The sequence below is a fragment of the Lonchura striata genome, chromosome 25 (assembly GCF_046129695.1).
Source record: "Lonchura striata isolate bLonStr1 chromosome 25, bLonStr1.mat, whole genome shotgun sequence".
Taxonomy (NCBI): Eukaryota; Metazoa; Chordata; class Aves; order Passeriformes; family Estrildidae; genus Lonchura; species Lonchura striata.
The window spans coordinates 8,563,527-8,582,266 of record NC_134627.1 but is presented as its reverse complement, the minus strand read 5'-3'; the positions used below and the strand labels follow the sequence as shown (position 1 = coordinate 8,582,266).

At 69.2% G+C, this 18,740-nt stretch overlaps 2 protein-coding genes across 2 annotated transcripts; one reads left to right on the top strand and one right to left on the bottom strand.

Annotated features, from left to right (window-relative positions):
• The first annotated feature begins 102 nt into the window (after positions 1 to 102).
• On the top strand, positions 103 to 10,139 carry COL1A1 (collagen type I alpha 1 chain). Its single transcript, XM_077788398.1, has 31 exons — positions 103 to 162; positions 426 to 479; positions 634 to 732; positions 899 to 952; positions 1,032 to 1,130; positions 1,241 to 1,294; positions 2,109 to 2,162; positions 2,266 to 2,319; positions 2,426 to 2,479; positions 2,712 to 2,756; positions 2,849 to 2,947; positions 3,090 to 3,197; positions 3,594 to 3,701; positions 3,801 to 3,854; positions 3,992 to 4,045; positions 4,144 to 4,251; positions 4,349 to 4,402; positions 4,729 to 4,782; positions 5,417 to 5,578; positions 5,685 to 5,792; positions 5,887 to 5,994; positions 6,121 to 6,174; positions 6,302 to 6,409; positions 6,724 to 6,777; positions 6,899 to 7,006; positions 7,123 to 7,176; positions 7,320 to 7,427; positions 7,517 to 7,799; positions 9,310 to 9,500; positions 9,594 to 9,836; positions 9,904 to 10,139. Exons 1-31 carry the CDS (start codon positions 103 to 105, stop codon positions 10,048 to 10,050), a joined length of 2,994 nt encoding a protein of 997 aa, XP_077644524.1. The 3' UTR covers positions 10,051 to 10,139.
• A 2,988-nt stretch (positions 10,140 to 13,127) lies between these two features.
• On the bottom strand, positions 13,128 to 18,062 carry SGCA (sarcoglycan alpha). Its single transcript, XM_077788397.1, has 9 exons — positions 17,814 to 18,062; positions 17,176 to 17,325; positions 16,751 to 16,890; positions 16,602 to 16,674; positions 15,837 to 16,035; positions 15,115 to 15,277; positions 14,507 to 14,712; positions 14,269 to 14,295; positions 13,128 to 13,311 (listed from the first exon to the last, which is right to left on the bottom strand). The coding sequence occupies exons 1-9, from the start codon at positions 17,851 to 17,853 to the stop codon at positions 13,128 to 13,130; spliced, it is 1,182 nt and encodes a 393-aa protein (XP_077644523.1). The 5' UTR covers positions 17,854 to 18,062.
• Between the last annotated feature and the right edge of the window lie 678 nt (positions 18,063 to 18,740).

Here is an 18,740-nt window from a genome sequence, read left to right as displayed (position 1 = left end):
CCATGTCCCCACCCCAGCCATGTCCATGTTCCTGTCCCCCCTGGCCATGTCCATGTCCCTGTCCCCCCTGGCCATGTCCCTGTTGCCATCTCCAGCCCTGCCATGTCCATGTCCATGTCCCTGTCCCCACCCCCGCCCTCCCCCCATCCCCCCGTGAACCTCGTGCGTGTTTGGGGACCCCGTGGTGACACCCCCAACCCCTTCAGGCTGCTCCCAGTGGCGGCCGTGTCCCGCTGTGCCACACGGCTCCCCCTCAGCCCCGCCGTGTCCCCCCGTGTCCCCACACCGACCCTGCCGTGTCCCCCCGTGTCCCCACACCGACTCTGCCGTGTCCCCCCGTGTCCCCCCGTGTCCCCACACCGACCCTGCCGTGTCCCCCCGTGTCCCCTCGTGTCCCCACACCGACCCTGCCGTGTCCCCCTCAGGGCGCTCCTGGCAGCCGCGGCTTCCCTGGCGCCGATGGCATCGCCGGTCCCAAGGTGGGTGCCCGCGTCCGTCTGCGGGACAAAGCCGCGTCAGCGGGGCCTGGCCGCTCTGGCCGCTGTCTCCTGTGCCCACTCGGCGGGGACACGGCTCCGTGCCGGTGCCCCGGTGCCGTCCTGCAGCTGCATCACCCCTGTCCCCCCTCCCCAGGGTCCCCCCGGCGAGCGCGGCTCCCCCGGCCCCGTTGGCCCCAAAGGATCTCCTGGTGAAGCTGGACGCCCCGGGGAACCCGGTCTCCCCGGTGCCAAGGTGAGCGGTGGCACGGTGACACGGTGGCACGGTGACACGGTGACACGGTGACACGGAGCCGCATGGCTGCCCCGTGCCGGCGGAGGAGCCGCGTTCCAGGACGCTCCCGTTCCCCGGAGCACCCCTGGGAGCGCTGAGCTCCTGACCCCCTCCCGCTGCCCCGCAGGGTCTGACTGGAAGCCCCGGGAGCCCCGGTCCGGACGGCAAGACCGGCCCCCCTGTAAGTTGTCCCCGCCGTGTCCCCTCGTCCCCCGGCTCGCCGCGGGCCCGGCTGACGAGGCGCTGCCTGCCCCCGACAGGGTCCCGCCGGTCAAGACGGGCGGCCCGGCCCCCCCGGCCCCCCCGGAGCCCGAGGCCAGGCCGGCGTGATGGGATTCCCCGGTCCCAAGGGTGCTGCGGTGAGTGCCACCCCCGGCGCCGCTGCCGCCCCCCGCGTGTGCCCGAGGGACGCCCCGGGACCAGCCCCGCGCCCCCGGTGCCCCTCGGGCTCATCCCGCTCCGGTTCTAGGGCGAACCCGGCAAACCTGGCGAGAGAGGAGCTCCCGGTCCCCCCGGCGCCGTGGTGAGTGTGGGGTGGGGCACGGGCGGCCCTGGGGGTGACAGGGGAGGGTGACCCCGGTGGGAGACGGCAGAGAGGGTCAGAGTGCTGTGGGGTGACCCGGAGGGTGACAGGGAGCGTCACCCCAGCGTGGGGTGACACGGAGGGCCAGCAGGATGGGTGGGAATGAGGTGGGAATGGGGTGAGATAGGCTGGGAATGGGGTTAGATCCGGTGGGAATGGGGTTAGACCGGCTGGGAATGGGGTTAGATCCGGTGGGAATGGGGTTAGACCGGCTGGGAATGGGGTGGGAATGGGGTGAGATCGGCTGGCAATGGGGTTAGATCCGGTGGGAATGGGGTGAGATCGGCTGGCAATGGGGTTAGATCCGGTGGGAATGGGGTTAGACCGGCTGGGAATGCAGCGCGAACGGGGCTGAGGCAGCCGGGGAAGGCTCCTGGCCCGGGGCCGCAGCGGGATGAGGTGTTTGGGATCCCGTCCCGGCGGCTACCGGCGGCGCTGGAGCGGGGACAGCGGCGGTGACGCGGCCGCGGGCAGCTCGCCGCGGTGTCTCCCGGCCTTCGAAGGATCCCGCGGCCGCTTCCAGGCCCACGCCCGGCTCGGGGCGGGCACGGAGCCCTGCGGGGGCTGCCCCGAGCACCCTCCGGGCACGGAGCCCTGCGGGGGCTGCCCCGAGCACCCTCCGGGCACGGAGCCCTGCGGGGGCTGCCCCGAGCACCCTCCGGGCACGGAGCCCTGCGGGGGCTGCCCCGAGCACCCTCCGGGCACGGAGCCCTGCGGGGGCTGCCCTGAGCACCCTCCTCTCCCTCCTCCCCAGGGCCCCGCTGGCAAAGACGGTGAAACCGGTGCCCAAGGTCCCCCCGGCCCCACCGTGAGTATCCCCCGGCCCGCGGCCACCCAGGACCACGCCTGGCCACCGGCCAGGGGCCTCGGGAGCCACCTGCCCCCCTCCATGGCTGTCCTGTGTCCCCCAGGGTCCCGCTGGAGAAAGAGGTGAACAAGGTCCCGCCGGTGCTCCTGGCTTCCAGGTGAGGAGTGTCGCCTCCCCCGGCAGGGGACGAAGCACCCAGAGCGTGGGTGACATTGCCCTTGTCCCCTCCGGGGTGGCTCACGGCTCCTCTTCTTCCTGCCCAGGGTCTGCCCGGCCCCGCTGGCCCCCCTGGCGAGGCTGGCAAGCCCGGTGAGCAGGTGAGTGTAGGCACTGGGGACCCTCCTGTCCCCTCTCCCGGTCACCCCGGGGGCTGCCGCTGCTGCTGGGGTCCCCCCAGGGCACCCCCAGGTGCTGTACGCAGGGGGAGAACAGTGGAGCCCCAGCCCTGCCCAGGGAATGAGGGACCCCCGGGGGCACCCCGGGGTGCCCTCTGCCCATCCCCGGTGCCACCCGTTCCCCTCTGACTCGTCACCCTCTCCTCCCGCCCAGGGTGTCCCCGGAGACGCCGGAGCCCCCGGTCCCGCCGGTGCCAGGGTAAGCCGAACCCCCCCAGTCTCCCCTCAACTCCGGGCACCCCAAAGCGCCCCCAGGCCCTGACGGGCTCGGGGCCTGCCCCACCTCCCCAGGGCGAGAGAGGATTCCCTGGAGAACGCGGCGTCCAAGGCCCCCCCGGTCCCCAAGGTCCTCGCGGTGCTAACGGTGCTCCCGGTAACGATGGTGCTAAGGTGGGTGCCGGGCTGGGCGTGGGGGGCACCGCGCCCCCCTTGTGAGGGGGACGGGTTTGGCCTCAGCCCTGAGGCTGGGCTGAGGCCGGGGCGGGTTCGCTGTGCCGGGATCTCACTAATCCCCGCTCTCCCTCCCTGCCAGGGCGACGCTGGTGCCCCCGGAGCCCCCGGGAGCCAGGGCCCCCCCGGTCTGCAGGGCATGCCCGGAGAACGCGGTGCTGCCGGCCTGCCAGGCGCCAAGGGTGACAGAGTGCGTGTCCCCGCACCCCTCGTGTCCCCAGACCCCTGCTGTCCCCCTTGGCACCCTGCTGCCACCGTCCTTGTGCCCCCTCGGGGCTGGGTGTGCCCCCAGCCTCGCCCGGCGGGCTGCAGGGTGCTGGGCAGGGGATGCTCTGTGTCACCCCTGTCCCATCCCTTGGGGACAATCCCTCGCTGAGAGCCCAGCCCTTGCGAGGAGGAGGAGGAGGAGGAGGAGGAGGAGGAGGAGGAGGAGGAGGAGGAGGAGGAGGAGGAGGAGGAGGAGGAGGAGGAGGAGGAGGAGGAGGAGGAGGAGGAGGAGGAGGATGGTCCCCGCCCGTCCCGGGGATGTCTCAGTGCACCCCCCACGGGACCTGTCCCCGTAACCCACCCTCGTGTCCCCCCGCAGGGTGACCCCGGTCCCAAAGGTGCTGATGGCGCTCCTGGCAAGGACGGTCTCCGAGGCCTGACCGGCCCCATCGGCCCCCCCGGCCCTGCTGGTGCTCCCGGTGACAAGGTGGGGACATCCCGCGGGGACAGCCGCGTCCGGGCGCTCACCGCCACCTCCGCGCCTCAGCCCTGACCCCTTTTTTTCTCTTTTCCTCCCCTTTTCCAGGGTGAAGCCGGTCCCCCCGGCCCCGCCGGTCCCACCGGCGCCCGTGGTGCTCCCGTAAGCGTCCCCCACCCTCGGCGCTGGCCCTGCCACCGCTTCTTGGTGGCCACGGTGGCCCTGCCACCGCTCCTTGGTGGCCACGGTGGCCGTCCCCCGCTCGTCTCACGCCGCCCCCTCCCACCTCTCCTCCGCAGGGTGACCGCGGCGAGCCCGGCCCTCCCGGTCCTGCTGGATTTGCTGGCCCCCCCGTAAGTGCCACGGGCCGCTCCCCCCGGCCCGGGGGTCCCCCTGCCGCCCCCCAGGGTGGCTCCGAGCCCCCCGGGCTGACGCCGGGCCTGTCCCGCAGGGTGCTGACGGCCAGCCTGGTGCTAAAGGTGAAACTGGGGATGCTGGAGCCAAGGGCGACGCCGGTCCCCCCGGCCCCGCCGGCCCCACTGGTGCTCCCGGACCTGCTGTAAGTGCCCCCCTCGGCCGCCCCGCTGCCCGGGCTGCAGCCCCGCGGCGCGGCTCACCCTTCTCCTCCTCCTCTTCCTCCTCTTCCTCCCGCCCAGGGTGCTGTTGGTGCTCCCGGTCCCAAAGGTGCTCGAGGCAGCGCTGGACCCCCTGTAAGTAGCGCTTTGGTGGGGAAGGGGCGCTTGGGGCACTTTGGGGGCGCCCCTGCGTGGGAACAACCCCGAGGGGCTTTAACCCTTCCTCTGCTCCCCCCACGCCGTGGGGCACCGCCGGCCCTGCGCCCCCAAACCTGCCTGGGGATGGAGTGGGACAGAGCAGAGGGAAAGGGGGGGTTGCCTTTACACCCCCAAATCAGCCCCCCAGGCGGGCGCTTTCCTCCTGGCCACCAGCCCGGGACTCCCTGCGTGGTCCCAGGCAAGGAAGGGATTGTCCCCGGAGCCCCGGTCCTGCCCCACTGATGCCCTCTCCTCCCCCGCAGGGTGCTACTGGTTTCCCCGGTGCTGCTGGAAGAGTTGGACCCCCCGGCCCCTCTGTGAGTACCCCTGGGGGCATTTGGGGGGCTGGTGATGGGGACACGGAGTGGGGGTGCTGGGGACACAGGACAGGAGGCACTGGGGACACGGGACAGGAGGCATTGGGGACACTGAGGAGGGTGCTGAGGACACGGGACAGGAGATGCTGGGAACACAGGACTGGAGATACTGGGGACATGGGACAGGAGATGCTGGGAACACAGGACTGGAGATACTGGGGACATGGGACAGGAGGCATTGGGGACACTGAGGAGGGTGCTGAGGACACGGGACAGGAGATGCTGGGAACACAGGACTGGAGATACTGGGGACATGGGACAGGAGGCTCTGGGACACTGAGGTGGGCACTGGGGACACGGGACAAGAGATGCTGGGGACATGGGACAGGAGATACTGGGGACACGGGACAGGAGATACTGGGGACATGGGACAGGAGATACTGGGGACACGGGACAGGAGATACTGGGGACACGGGACAGGAGATGCTGGGACACGGCACAGGAGGCTCTGGGCACCGTCCCGGTGCTGCACGTGGCCGCCCTGTCCCGGTTGGCACCGGGACAGCCCCGGCCGCCCTCCGCCGGCAGCGGGGGGGTCCCGGCCTGACGGCATCGCCCCCCCCGCCCCGCTCAGGGCAACATCGGCCTCCCCGGCCCGCCCGGCCCCAGCGGGAAGGAAGGCGGCAAAGGACCCCGCGGTGAGACCGGCCCCGCCGGCCGCCCCGGCGAGCCGGGCCCCGCCGGTCCCCCCGGTCCCCCCGGCGAGAAGGGAGCCCCCGGCGCTGACGGCCCCATCGTGAGTGCCCCGCTGCCCGCACCCCTCTGCCCGTCCCCGCCTGTCCCCTCCGCGGCGAGGGTGGCGGCCGCCGCCGCCCCCGCTGAGCCGCCGGTTGTCCCCGCAGGGCGCTCCCGGTACCCCCGGACCCCAAGGTATCGCCGGCCAGCGCGGTGTCGTCGGTCTCCCCGGTCAGAGAGGCGAGCGAGGCTTCCCCGGGCTGCCCGGCCCCTCCGTGAGTACCGGGGGGCTCCCGGTAACCGAGGGCTCGGCCACCCCCGCGGGTGGCTGTCCCACGGTGCCCGAGCCCCCGCTGTGTCCCCCCGCAGGGTGAACCCGGCAAGCAAGGCCCCTCCGGTTCCCCCGGCGAGCGCGGCCCGCCCGGCCCCATGGGCCCCCCCGGCCTGGCCGGACCCCCCGGAGAAGCCGGACGCGAGGTGAGCCCGCGGCGCCATCGGGGCTGGGGGCACGGACCCCCCGTGGGGGGCTGTGGGACCCCCCGTGGGGGCTGTGGGACCCCCGCCGTGCCCCCCCACCCCTGACGAGGGTCTCTGCTCCCGCAGGGCGCTCCCGGTGCTGAAGGTGCTCCCGGCCGTGACGGCGCCGCCGGTCCCAAGGTGAGCGGGCTCTGAGGGGGCGCGGGAGGGGCGAGGGGCTGTGCTGGCCCGCACTGACCTCTCCTCTTCCTCCTCCTCCTCCTCCTCCTGCTCCTGCTCCTCCTGCTCCTCCTGCTCCTCCTCGCAGGGCGATCGCGGTGAGACCGGCCCCGCCGGCCCCCCTGGTGCTCCCGGTGCCCCCGGTGCCCCCGGCCCCGTCGGTCCTGCTGGCAAGAACGGAGACCGTGGTGAGACCGTAAGTGACGCTCGGCCCAGAGCCCCCCTTGCGCCCCCCGGCCCGGCCCGGGGACACCGGGAAGGAGCCGGTTCTGGTTCTGGGGCCTGGCCCGGGCTCAGCTCCTGCTGCTGAAGGAGCTTCCCCAGCAAGGCAGAGGTGCCAGCACCCTGCAAAGGGAGGTCTCGGAGGTGCCACCACCCTGTAAAGGGAGGTCTCGGAGGTGCCACCACCCCACTCGGGGGTCCCTGAGCGCCCCAGGGTGGTTCTGCCCCAAGCCAGCAGCAGCAGGAGGTGCAGGATGCTCTAACCTGTCCCCTTCTCTCCTGTGCCAGGGTCCCCAAGGTCCCGCTGGCCCCCCTGGTCCTGCTGGTGCTCGTGGTCCTGCTGTAAGTGACGTTCTGCTGTGTCCTCCTCGGCGCCTCTGTCCCCACCACAGGCCTGGGGACAGTCACTGGCCAGGATCCCGCTCAGCTCATCTTCCTCCTCCTCCTCCTCCTCCTCCTGCAGGGTCCCCAAGGTCCCCGTGGTGACAAAGGTGAAACCGGTGAACAGGGTGACAGAGGCATGAAGGGTCACAGAGGCTTCTCCGGTCTCCAGGGCCCACCCGGTCCTCCCGTAAGTCCCGCGGGGCGCCGGTGGCCCCGGGCGCTGCCGCCCGCCCGTCCTGGGGGCGGCACCAGCTGCTGATGCCACCTCTGATGTCGCCTCTTCTTCCTCCTCGACTGCCGCAGGGCTCTCCTGGCGAACAAGGTCCTTCCGGTGCTTCTGGTCCCGCCGGTCCCCGAGTGAGTCCCGGGACGAGCCGCGACATCCGCGCCGCGGGGGGAGCGTGGGGTCCCCGCCGCCTTCGGGACCCCCGCGGGGTCTTGGCTCGGGAGGCTCCGCCGGGGCCGCTCGGCCGCGCTCACGCTTCTCTCCCGTCCCGCAGGGTCCCCCCGGCTCCGCCGGTGCCGCCGGCAAGGACGGTCTGAACGGGCTGCCCGGCCCCATCGGCCCCCCCGGCCCCCGCGGCCGCACCGGAGACGTCGGTCCCGTCGTACGTCCCGAGCCGTCCGCCCCCCCCGAGCCGCCCGCCTTCAGCGCCCGCTCCTCCGTCACCATCCTCCTCCTCCTCTCGCCCCGCAGGGTCCCCCCGGGCCCCCCGGGCCCCCCGGTCCTCCCGGCCCCCCGAGCGGCGGCTTCGACTTCAGCTTCCTGCCGCAGCCGCCCCAGGAGAAGGCGCACGACGGCGGCCGCTACTACCGGGCCGACGACGCCAACGTGATGCGGGACCGCGACGTGGAGGTGGACACCACCCTCAAGAGCCTGAGCCAGCAGATCGAGAACATCCGCAGCCCCGAGGGCACCCGCAAGAACCCCGCCCGCACCTGCCGCGACCTGAAGATGTGCCACGGCGACTGGAAGAGCGGTCGGTGTCCCCCCGCCGTCCCCCGGGGCTGTCACCCCGTCTCTGTCCCCTCTGCTGCTCCTCGCTTCTGTCCTTCTTCCACCTCTGGGTGCATCCGCACCGGCCCTCGGCTGTCCTGTCTCTCCTGTCTGCCCTCCCCTCCCTGCTCCATCCTCCCTATTCCATTCTCCATCATCCATCCTCCCTGCTCCATCCTCTGTCATCCATCATCCATCCTCCCTGCTCCATCTCTCCCTGCTCCGTCCCTCTCCTGTCCCTCCTTCCCGTCCCTCTCCTGTTTTCTCCCCTTCTTCTTCCTCTTTTCCTGCTCCACCTCCATCTCCTCCCTTTGCCTTCCTCACCTCCCTCCTCATCTCCCACGGCTGCTCCTCGCCTTCCTCCCCTCACCCTCAACATCTCCCGGCCCTCACCCATCCCTCCATCCTCTGCTCCTCAGCTCCATCCTCCATCCCCTGGGGCTGCTCCTCACCCTCATCCTTCATCCCCCCCTGGCTCTTCCTCACCTGTTCCCTCCTGGATTCTCCTCACCTCCATCCCCTGGGGCTGCTCCTCACCCTCATCCTTCATCCCTCCTGGCTCTTCCTCACCTGTTTCCTCGTGGATTCTCTTTACCTCCATCCCCTGGGGCTGCTCCTCATCCTCCATCCCCTGGGGCTGCTCCTCAGCTCCATCCTCCATCCCCTGGGGCTGCTCCTCACCCTCATCCTTCATCCCTCCTGGCTCTTCCTCACCTGTTTCCTCGTGGATTCTCTTTACCTCCATCCCTGGGGCTGCTCCTCATCCTCCATCCCCTGGGGCTGCTCCTCAGCTCCATCCTCCATCCCCTGGGGCTGCTCCTCACCCTCATCCTTCATCCCTCCTGGCTCTTCCTCACCTGTTCCCTCCTGGATTCTCCTCACCTCCATCCCCTGGGGCTGCTCCTCATCCTCATCCTCCATCCCCTGGGGCTGCTCCTCACCCTTGTCCTTCATCCCTCCTGGCTCTTCCTCACCTGTTCTCTCCTGCATTCTCCTCACTTGTTCCATCCCTGGGGCTGCTCCTCATCCTCCATCCCCGGGGCTTCTCCTCACCTCCATCCCTGGGGCTGCTCCTCATCCTCCATCCCCGGGGCTTCTCCTCACCTCCATCCCTGGGGCTGCTCCTCATCCTCCATCCCTGGGGCTTCTCCTCAACCTCCATCCCTGGGGCTTCTCCTCATTCTCCATCCCTGGGGCTGCTCCTCATCCTCCATCCCTGGGGCTTCTCCTCACCTCCATCCCTGGGGCTGTTCCTCATCCTCCATCCCTGGGGCTGCTCCTCATCCTCCATCCCCTGGGGCTGCTCCTCATCCTCCATCCCCTAGGGCTGCTCCTCACCCTCATCCTCCATCCCCGGGCTGCCCCTCACCCCCACGCTCCCTCCCTGCCGCTGTCCCTCCCGTCCATCCCCCCGCTGTCCCACCCCGGTTCCCCCGTGGCCGTCCCTCCCCTCCACGTCCTCCCGCTGTCCTGACCCCGTCCCGTCCCCTCAGGCGAGTACTGGATCGACCCCAACCAAGGCTGCAACCTGGATGCCATCAAGGTCTTCTGCAACATGGAGACGGGCGAGACGTGCGTGTACCCGACGCGGGCGTCCGTGCCCCGCAAGAACTGGTACCTCAGCAAGAACCCCAAGGAGAAGAAGCACGTCTGGTTCGGCGAGGCCATGAGCGACGGCTTCCAGGTGGGCGCGGGGGCCGCGGGGGGCTCGGGGCCGGGCGGGCGCGGCGGCGCGGCGCTGACCGACGTCCGTCCGTCCGTCCGTGCCGCGGCGCAGTTCGAGTACGGCGGCGAGGGCTCCGACCCGGCCGACGTGGCCATCCAGCTGACCTTCCTGCGCCTCATGGCCACCGAGGCGGCCCAGAACGTCACCTACCACTGCAAGAACAGCGTGGCCTACATGGAGCAGGCCAGCGGCAGCTTGAGGAAGGCGCTGCTGCTGCAGGGCGCCAACGAGATCGAGATCCGCGCCGAGGGCAACAGCCGCTTCACCTACGGCGTCACCGAGGACGGCTGCACGGTGGGTGCCGGGCCGCGGGCCGGGGGGCGCCCGCCGGGGACGGGGGGTGACGCTGGTGTCCCCGCAGAGTCACACGGGCGCCTGGGGCAAGACGGTCATCGAGTACAAGACGACGAAGACCTCGCGCCTGCCCATCATCGATTTGGCTCCTATGGACGTCGGCGCTCCGGACCAGGAATTCGGCATCGACATCGGCCCCGTCTGCTTCTTGTAACCCTGGATGGCGCATCCGTGACAGGAGAGAGTAATAATAATAATGATAAAAAGAAGAAGAATAATAATAAAAAAAAAAAAACGCCAAAAAAAAAAAAAGCCAAAAAAAAAAAAAACCAACCCAGCCCAAAAAAAAAAAAAAAAAAAAAAAAAGGAGAAAATTTCACATGGACTTGAATTTGTGTCGGTTCCTATCCAGCCTCTCTAAAACAGCTCCGGTTTCGTTGCCGTAAGAGAAAAACCTCAAAAACCCTCCACCCCGCCAAAAAAAACCAGAACCAAAACATTCAACCCCCCCCAAAAATATTAAAAAAAAAACCAAATAAATGACTTTTTCAAACAAAATCACCAGGAAGTGGGTTCGCTTGCTTGCCCCCCTCATTCCTCAGCCGCAAAGCTCAGCTCCCCGAGGGTCCCCAAGCCCCCCGGGACCCCCAGGCCCCTCCCCGCCCACCCTTGGCTTCTTGCATCTCATCACAATTCGAATTTCTGCTGCGAGGAAGATGTCGAACTCCTGGCTATAATTTGCTTTTTCTCCTTTGTTCTCCCTCCCCTCTCCCCCTTATTTTTAATTCGGATAACGCTGGTTTGGAGTTCTCTCGATTTCCTTTTGTTCCGCTTCTCTTTTATCATGTTTTTTGGGTTTTTTTTTGTTTGTTTGTTTGTTTGGTTGGTTTTGCTCTGTTCGTCGTTTGTTGTTGGTTCTCTTTTTCATTCAGGCAGCCAAAGCGATTCCCTGCCGAGGCGCGGAGCAGCTCCGGCGCCGCTGCGCTGACGGCCTGGCCGGATGGCTACCTCACCCCTCTCGGGCTCCTTCGGCGTCCTTTTAGTCTCAATTTTGGGCTTCTTTTTTGGTTTTTAGCTTCGTTCGGAGCTTTTCAGCCGTGCCGGGACTTTCCTGCCAGGTTCAGAGCAAAGGTGCTAATTCCCCCCCCCCCCCCCCCAACTCGTGTTCCCCCCTTTTTTTATCTTCGGTTGCTCTGTTGTTCTCTTATTTTGATTTTCCTTTGGAGGTTTTTCTTTCCCTCAGGATTTTGATCCTGGTTTTTTGGGGTTTGTTTTTTTTTTAATTATTATTTTTAAATATTCTCTTTAATTTTGGCCCCGGAACACCCAACCCCGGGACCGCCTGGTGCTACAACCTCCGAAGAGGTCTCCGCTTGGTCTGTTCTAACCCCCCTCGATTTCACCGTTTATTTCCCTCCTTTTCTTCATTTTTGTTTCATTTTGCTGCTCAGCTCCGCTCGGGAATTTTCCAAAGGTGCTATTCCCCCCCCTGCCCCCACCTCCACCACCCCACCAGCAAATCCCGCAAAGCACGAGGCACCAGATCCCAAGGGGAAAAGGAATAAATCGATTTTCCAGGTGGAGCAGGTGGAACTCCAGCTCCGCTCTCATCTTCCAGCAGCTTTTCCTCCCTCCCTCCCCACGAACCCACTCCCCTGGCCGGATGCTCCGGCTTCTCCCCGGTTTTGTACCTACTTTGTATAATGTATTATAATAATAATTAATTAATTAACTAATTAATAATTTTTAACTGGTTTGGGGGTTTTCTTATTTTCTTTTCTTTTTTTTTTTTTTCTTTCTTTTTTAAATGAATGGAATTTTTATTTTATTTTAATTTTTTTTTTTTTTTTCCTGACTGCTGAAATAAAGGCATGTGAAATGATCCAACCAACCTCGGGCTGCTCTGCGCCGCTCTCGGGGGGCTCGGGGGGGTCCTGGCGGGGCGAAGTTGGGAATTCCTCGGTCCCCATCCCGCTCCCGTCCTGGCCGATCCCGCTCTGCTCCCGGCGGCTTCTGTGCTCCGCTCCCTGCCCTCCTCCTCCTCCTCCTCCTCCTCCTCCTCCTCCTCCTCCTCCTCCTCCTCCTCCTGCCCCGGCCCCCCCAGCCCGGGATGCGGGGGGAGGAAGGAAGGGGAGGGGGTGGGGATGGGCTGGGGGCGCAGAGCCGCTGGGAACCCCCCAAATGGAGGGGTTTTTGGGGGTCCCCAAATGGGGAGGGCGCTGGAAGGGTTGAGGGGCGCAGAGCTCCTGGGATCCCCCCAATGGGAGGGGTTTTTGGGGGTCCCTAAATGGGGAGTGGGCTCGTTGGGAACCTCCCAAAATGAGGGGTTTTTGGGGGTCCCCAAATTGGGAGGGGGTTGGAAGGGCTGGGGGTGCAGAGCCGCTGGGAACCCCCCAATGGGAGGGGTTTTTGGGGGTCCCCCCAAATGGGGAGGGGGCTGGAAGGGTTGAGGGGCGCAGAGCTCCTGGGATTCCCCCAAAGGGAGGGGTTTTTGGGGGTCCCCCCAAATGGGGAGGGGGCTGGAAGGGCTGGGCTTCAGCCAGGCTGAGGACACTGGGGGGGGGCTCAGCTCAGAGCGACCCCCGAAAGGCAGAGCAGGGGAGGGGGGTGGGCACAGAGCGACGCCCCAAAATGCGGGGTTGGTGTGGGGCGCCCCGCTAGGAGCCCCTCGGGGGGCCCGGGGGGCCGTGCCCGCTGCCGGTGGCGGGGGGCACCGGGGACCCCCGGCCGGGGCCGCTCCCGCTCCGTCAATGGCCGCCCTTGTTCTGCGGGGCCCCGGCGCCGCCCCGGCCGGGGGGGCTCTCCGCGGCTCTCCGCGGCTCTCCGCGGCTCTCACAGAGCCTCTTTCTTCCTCGGGGCTGGGCCGGGGGCGCCCCGGCGGCGGGGAGGGGTCCGGGGGCGCCGGGCGGGGCGAGCGGAGCGGGCACGGACAGCCAGGTGAGCCGGGGGGGATTTTGGGGGGCTACCGCGGGGTCCGGGAGCGCGTCCCCCCCTTTTTGCCAATCCCCATCCCGCTCCCCCGTCCCCCCGCGGGGCTGGGGGGGTCACTCGGAGTCACCCCAACCCTTGCGACTCCCCCCCTTTTGATGGCGGGGTGGCGGCTGAGCACCCCCAAACCCACCCCGTAAATAAAGCGCCAAAGCCTCATTTCGTCACCGAATTCTCCATTTATGCACCAAAACTCACCCAAAAGCGGCGACACCCCGACTCCTCCGGGCAGAGCCCGGCCGGACCCGCAGCTCCTCCCGGGTTTTGCCCCCCAAAAAGCCCCTCGGAGCCCTTGGGCGCCGCTCAGGGCGGCAGCAGCGGGGCGCGGGCCCCGGGCCGAGCGCTGCCCGCGGGGCCGGGGCGCGGAGCGGCGCGGAGCGGGAACATGGGCAGCGTGGAGAGCGGCCGGGGCACGTCCCGCCGGCCGGCCATGAGCCGCAGCTCCCGCGTGTCCCCCAGGATGGAGCCGTGGTGGAACAGCTGGATGCTGCGGGGACGGGCGCCGTCAGCCCGGCCCGGGGGGCACCCCCGGAGCCCTTTCGGGGGTCCCGTCCCCGGCAGCGCGGCCGCGTCTGGGAGTGCGCCCCGAAATCGGGATCTTCACCCCAAAACCAGGGTGGGCACCCCGTCACTGGGGACTGCTCCCCGTCACGGGGTGTGCTCAGCCTTCAGCGGGGTCTGAGTGCCTTTACTGGGGTCTGCACCCCGTCTTTATTGGGGTCTGTCCCCCAAAAGTGAGGGCTGAACCCCATCATTGGGGTCTGTCCCCCAAAAGTGATGGCTGAAACCCATCACTGGGGTCTGCGTGTCCTTTTTGGGGTCTGTCCCCCAAAAGTGATGGCTGAACCCCATCACTGGGGTCTGCATGTCCTTTCTGGGGTCTGTCCCCCAAAAGTGATGGCTGAACCCCATCACTGGGGTCTGCATGTCCTTTCTGGGGTCTGTCCCCCAAAAGTGAGGGCTGAACCCCATCACTGGGGTCTGCGTGTCCTTTCTGGGGTCTGTCCCCCAAAAGTGAGGGCTGAACCCCATCACTGGGGTCTGCATGTCCTTTCTGGGGTCTGTCCCCCAAAAGTGAGGGCTGAACCCCATCACTGGGGTCTGCGTGTCCTTTCTGGGGTCTGCCCCTCATCTTTGGGGTCTCCTCCCTGCCCGGGGGCCCCTCAGAAGCTCCTTGTGCCCCACCCCGTGTCTGAGGGGGGTTTTGGGGGGCCCGAGGGGTGGCGAGGGCAGGAGGGGCCCCTTTGGGGTGGGGGGACCTTTGGGCTCCGTGGCACCCCCAAAGAGCCGATTGTTCCCTGTGCCCTTTCCCTGCCCAGCCCTGACCCCACGCTTGGCTGGAAGAAACCCCCAAAAAGCAGCCCCCCAAAACCGCCCCCCCAAAACAGCCCCCCAAAACCGCCCCCCCCAAAATAGCCCCCCCAAAACCGCCCCACAGACTCACTCCGACGTCTCCAAGTTCCGTTTTTCCCTACAAAAGAGAAGAAAAAGTTCAAACCCCGAAAAATGTGGTGAGCAGGGCCCGCAGCACCCCCCGGCCGGGGAGGGGACACGGGGACAGGGAGGGGACACTCGGGGTGGGGAGGGGACACTCGGGGTGGGGAGGGGACACCAGGGCAGGGGAGGGGACACTCGGGCAGGGGTCCCCGCGGCCTGGCAGGGTGGGGGGACCCCCGACTCACACGCCCTCCCTGCGGCAGCACATCAGGTGGCCCAGGAGCAGGCAGAGCAGCGCGGCCACCGCCAGCGGCACCAGCAGCGTCACCAGGAAGGCGGGGAGCAGCTCCCGGGGGGCGGCCTCGGGGGGCGGCTCGAACGCGACCCCCTCGTCCAGCACCCCCGACCCCCAGAGCGGCCCCGGCCCGCTGGGGCTGGGCACGACCTGCAGCTGAAGGGGAGGGGGCGTCAGGAGAGCCTGGGGGGCTCTGGGGACATGGGGGACATGGGGGGACACGGGGGGATATGGGGGGGACAAGGGGGACATGGGAGACACGGGGGGGCTCTGGGGACACGGGGGGACATGGGGGGGACATGGGGACACAGGGGGACTCTGGGGACACGGGAGACACGGGAGGACATGGGGGGACACGGGGGGGCTCTGGGGACACGGGGGACATGGGGGGACATGGGGAAAGGGCTGGGGGGCTCTGGGGACACGGGGGGACACGGGGACACGGGAGGACATGGGGTTGACATGGGGTGACACGGGGGATCACAGGGGACACGGGGGTGACACGGGGGGACACGGGGGGACACGCAGGTGACACGAGGGGACACGGGGGGGTCTCACCAGGGTGAGGTTGCACCAGCGGATGGAGAAGTGGGGGCCGAAGGTGTCGTAGCAGGAGGCGAGGGGCCGCTGGCCGCGCTGGCAGCGGGCGCGGCTCTGCGGGGACGCGGCGGCCACCAGGCACGGCGAGAAGGGGCTGTGGGAGCCCACCTGGACGTACACCCTGCGCCGGGGGACCCCCAAACCCGCCCAGTGAGACCACCCTGACTGTCACCCTGTGCCGGGGGACCCCCAAACCCGCCCAGTGAGACCACCCTGACTGTCACCCTGCGCCGGGGGACCCCCAAACCCGCCCCAGCGAGACCACCCCACAGCATCACCCTGCGCCGGGGGACCCCCAAACCCGCGGCCGTGAGACCACCCCACATTGTTACCCCCACCTGGGGTGTGAGGTGACCCCCAAACCCGCTCTGGTGAGACCACCCCGCATTGTCACCCCAACCAGAGGTGTACCCCGCACCCCGCCGGGGTGAGACCACCCCGCATTGTCACCCCACCTGGGGTGTGAGGTGACCCCAAACCCGCCGGGGTGAGACCACCCCGCATTGTCACCCCACCTGGGGTGTGAGGTGACCCCAAACCCGCTCTGGTGAGACCAGCCCGCATTGTCACCCCCACCTGGGGTGTGAGGTGACCCCAAACCCGCTCTGGTGAGACCACCCCGCATTGTCACCCCACGCCGGGTGGAGCCCGCACCCCGCGGGGCCCCCGGCCGGCCGTACCCCTCCCTGCGGCCCTCGATGGGCAGCGGGGCGCGGGCGCCGCGGTGCAGGGCCGAGGTGACGGCGGTGACCCGCAGGTCCCCGCGCTGCCACAGCCCCGCCGAGGCCCGCAGGAAGCGCTCCCGCGCCGCCCCGGGCAGCAGCTCCTCCACGTCCCGGTTCCCCACCAGGAACTCGGCCTGGAACGGCGCCTCCCCACCTGCGGGACAGGCGGCACCCGTGGGGACGCGCGGGGACACGGGGGGACGCGGGGGGACACGGGGGGACACGGGGGGACACGGGGGGACATGGGGGACATGGGGAACATGGGGGACAGGCGGCACCCGTGGGGACGCGCGGGGACACGGGGGACATGCGGGGACACGGGGGGACACGGGGGGACATGGGGGACACGGAAGGACACAGGGGGACATGGGGGACATAGGGGACACTGAGGATCACAGGGGAAAATAGGGGGACGCGCGGGGACACGGGGGACACGGGGAGACACGGGGGGACACGGGGTGACACGGGGAACATGGGGAACACGGGGGACAGGCAGGACACGGAGGAGGGGCTGGGAGGCTTTGGGGACACAGCAGGACACGGGGGGACACGGGGAGACATGGGGGGACACGGAGGGACATGGGGAACTTGGGTGACACAGGGAGACAGGGGGTGACACTGGGGGACACGGGGGGACACAGGTGGGCACGGGGGGACACGGGGGACACGCCGTGGCCGTGGCGGGGCCGCCCCGCACAGTTCGGGGTACCGGGGCCGTACCTGGGGACCGGGTGACACCGATCACCAGGTGCTGGGACGCGGTGGCAAAGGAGCGGCGGTTGTAGGCGAGCACCTGCGGGGACACCGGGGACACCGGGGGTGGGCCAGCCCGGCGGGGACACCGGGACACCGGGACACCGGGGCCGTACCTGGACGCGGTGCGTGCCCAGCTCCGCCGCCGGCGGGCGGCCGTACAGGAAGCCGGGCTGGCCCGGGCCGCGCTGGGCCAGGCGCAGCCACCGCGGCAGGTCCGGGCGGCCCCGCAGGTGGGCGCGGAAGGTCACGGGAGCTGCGGGGACACGCGGGGGTGGGCGCGGGCACCGCCAGCTGTGCCCCCCGCCCCGTCCCGCTGGTCCCTGGGGTGCCGCTCCCAGCTCTGAGCCGGGACCCCAAAGAGGAGGGACCCCTGGGGGGGCACCCCGAGGCAGTGGGGCGCTGCTGGGGGAGCCCCAGATGGGTGGAGGGTGCCGATGATGGACGGACAGACAGACAGCCCGGCTGGGGTGATGCTGGAGGGGGCCATCGGCCAGCGGCCCCCCCTTTTACCACCCCCAGCCCCCCAGGCTGGCCTCACCATCGTCATCCTCGCTGCCGCCGAAGGCCTCCAGGAAGGGCTCCCGCTGCAGCTCGTGCACGAAGACGGCTCCGGTCTCGGCGGAGAGGCGGAGCTCGGGCAGGACGCGGTGGTCGGGGTCGGTGGCCAGGGACACCCCCAGGGCCAGGCCTGCGGCCGCACACGGGGCTGGAGCCAGGGCTGGGACCGCCGCCCCTCCCTGCCTCAGTTTCCCCAGTGCCCACAGACCCCTGGGACTCTCAGAGGGGCAGCACCGTGTGCCCGCAGTGCCAGGTGTCCCCAGGCAGAGCGGGAGGATGTTGAGGGTGGGGACAGGGACAGAACGGGGTCAGGGCTGGGACGGGGACAGGGCCAGGATGGGATGGGGACGGGGACAGGGCCAGGATGGGATGGGGACGGGGACAGGGCCAGGATGGGCCCAGCACCTTCACAAGTCCCACCCGTTGTCCCCCGCCCTGTCCCAGACCCCGCTGGCACCCGGGACACGGTGGCTTTTTTTAGCTCCGGCACGTCCCAGCCCCGTCCCACCCCCCGTCCTCCCCTCCGGTGACCCCCCGCGTCCCCCCCACTTTGGGGTGCCCCTGCCCTCGCCCCCCGGGCCGGCCGTGTCCCCCGTGGGTGACAGGGCTGTCGCTCGCCTGCCAGCGCCCAGAGCCGCAGCAGCTCGGGGCCCTCCATGTTCCGGCGCCGGCGCTGATTGACGGAGCCAGCGGGGCCGGGGGGGCCCGCGGGGGGGTCCCACAGGGGACACCCCTCCGGTGCCACCGCCCGCCACCGGGCACGGCGCTCCGCGGGGCTCCGCGTCCCGCGGACGGGCCCGGAGGTGTCCCCGGGGCGGGCTGGTCCCAGTGCTCCCACTCGTGGGGGGACATTTGGGGACACTTGGGGACAGCAGAGACCACCCCCCCCACCGGCACGGCCAGCAGCGAGACGGGAACACGCGTGTGCGCGCCCGGGGGCGGACACGGCGCTGCGTGGGGACGGTGACACGAGAGGAGCGCGGGTGGCAGCGACGGGGACCTGCGGGGGGGGTGGGGGGGGCCATGGCAGCGGCGGAAGGGGAGGGGAAGGGGAGGGGGAGGGGAGGGGGTGGTCGTGGGGGGCCGCCCCCCCGTGTCGCGTCACGCCTCGTCACGCACAAAGGGCCGGAGGTGACACGGGTGACACGGGGAGGGGACAGTCGCACATTGCAGGGTCCTGCCGCCCACGCTGGGGACAAGGGGGGGTCCCCTGTTGTGTCCCCCCCCACGCAGGAGGGACCCCAACACGGCCACGGGGGTCGGGCCTGGCCCCCTCGCCCTCAGGCACCCAGGGGGAGGCAAAAATCACAAAAAAACCCCCAAAATCCCCCCCGGCCCTGTAGGAAGGGGGGGCCGCGCTGTCCCCGCCCGTCCGGACACCCTGGCACGGTGCCCCCCCCGCCAGCACGGACTGGCACTGCCAGGGGATGCGCCGCGCCCCCGAGGGGTTGAGGGGGACATTGGGGTCCTGTGGGGACACCGAGGGACACCCGGGGCGGGGGGGCTTGGGGGGACAAGTGGGTGAAAGTGAGGGGACACAGGGAC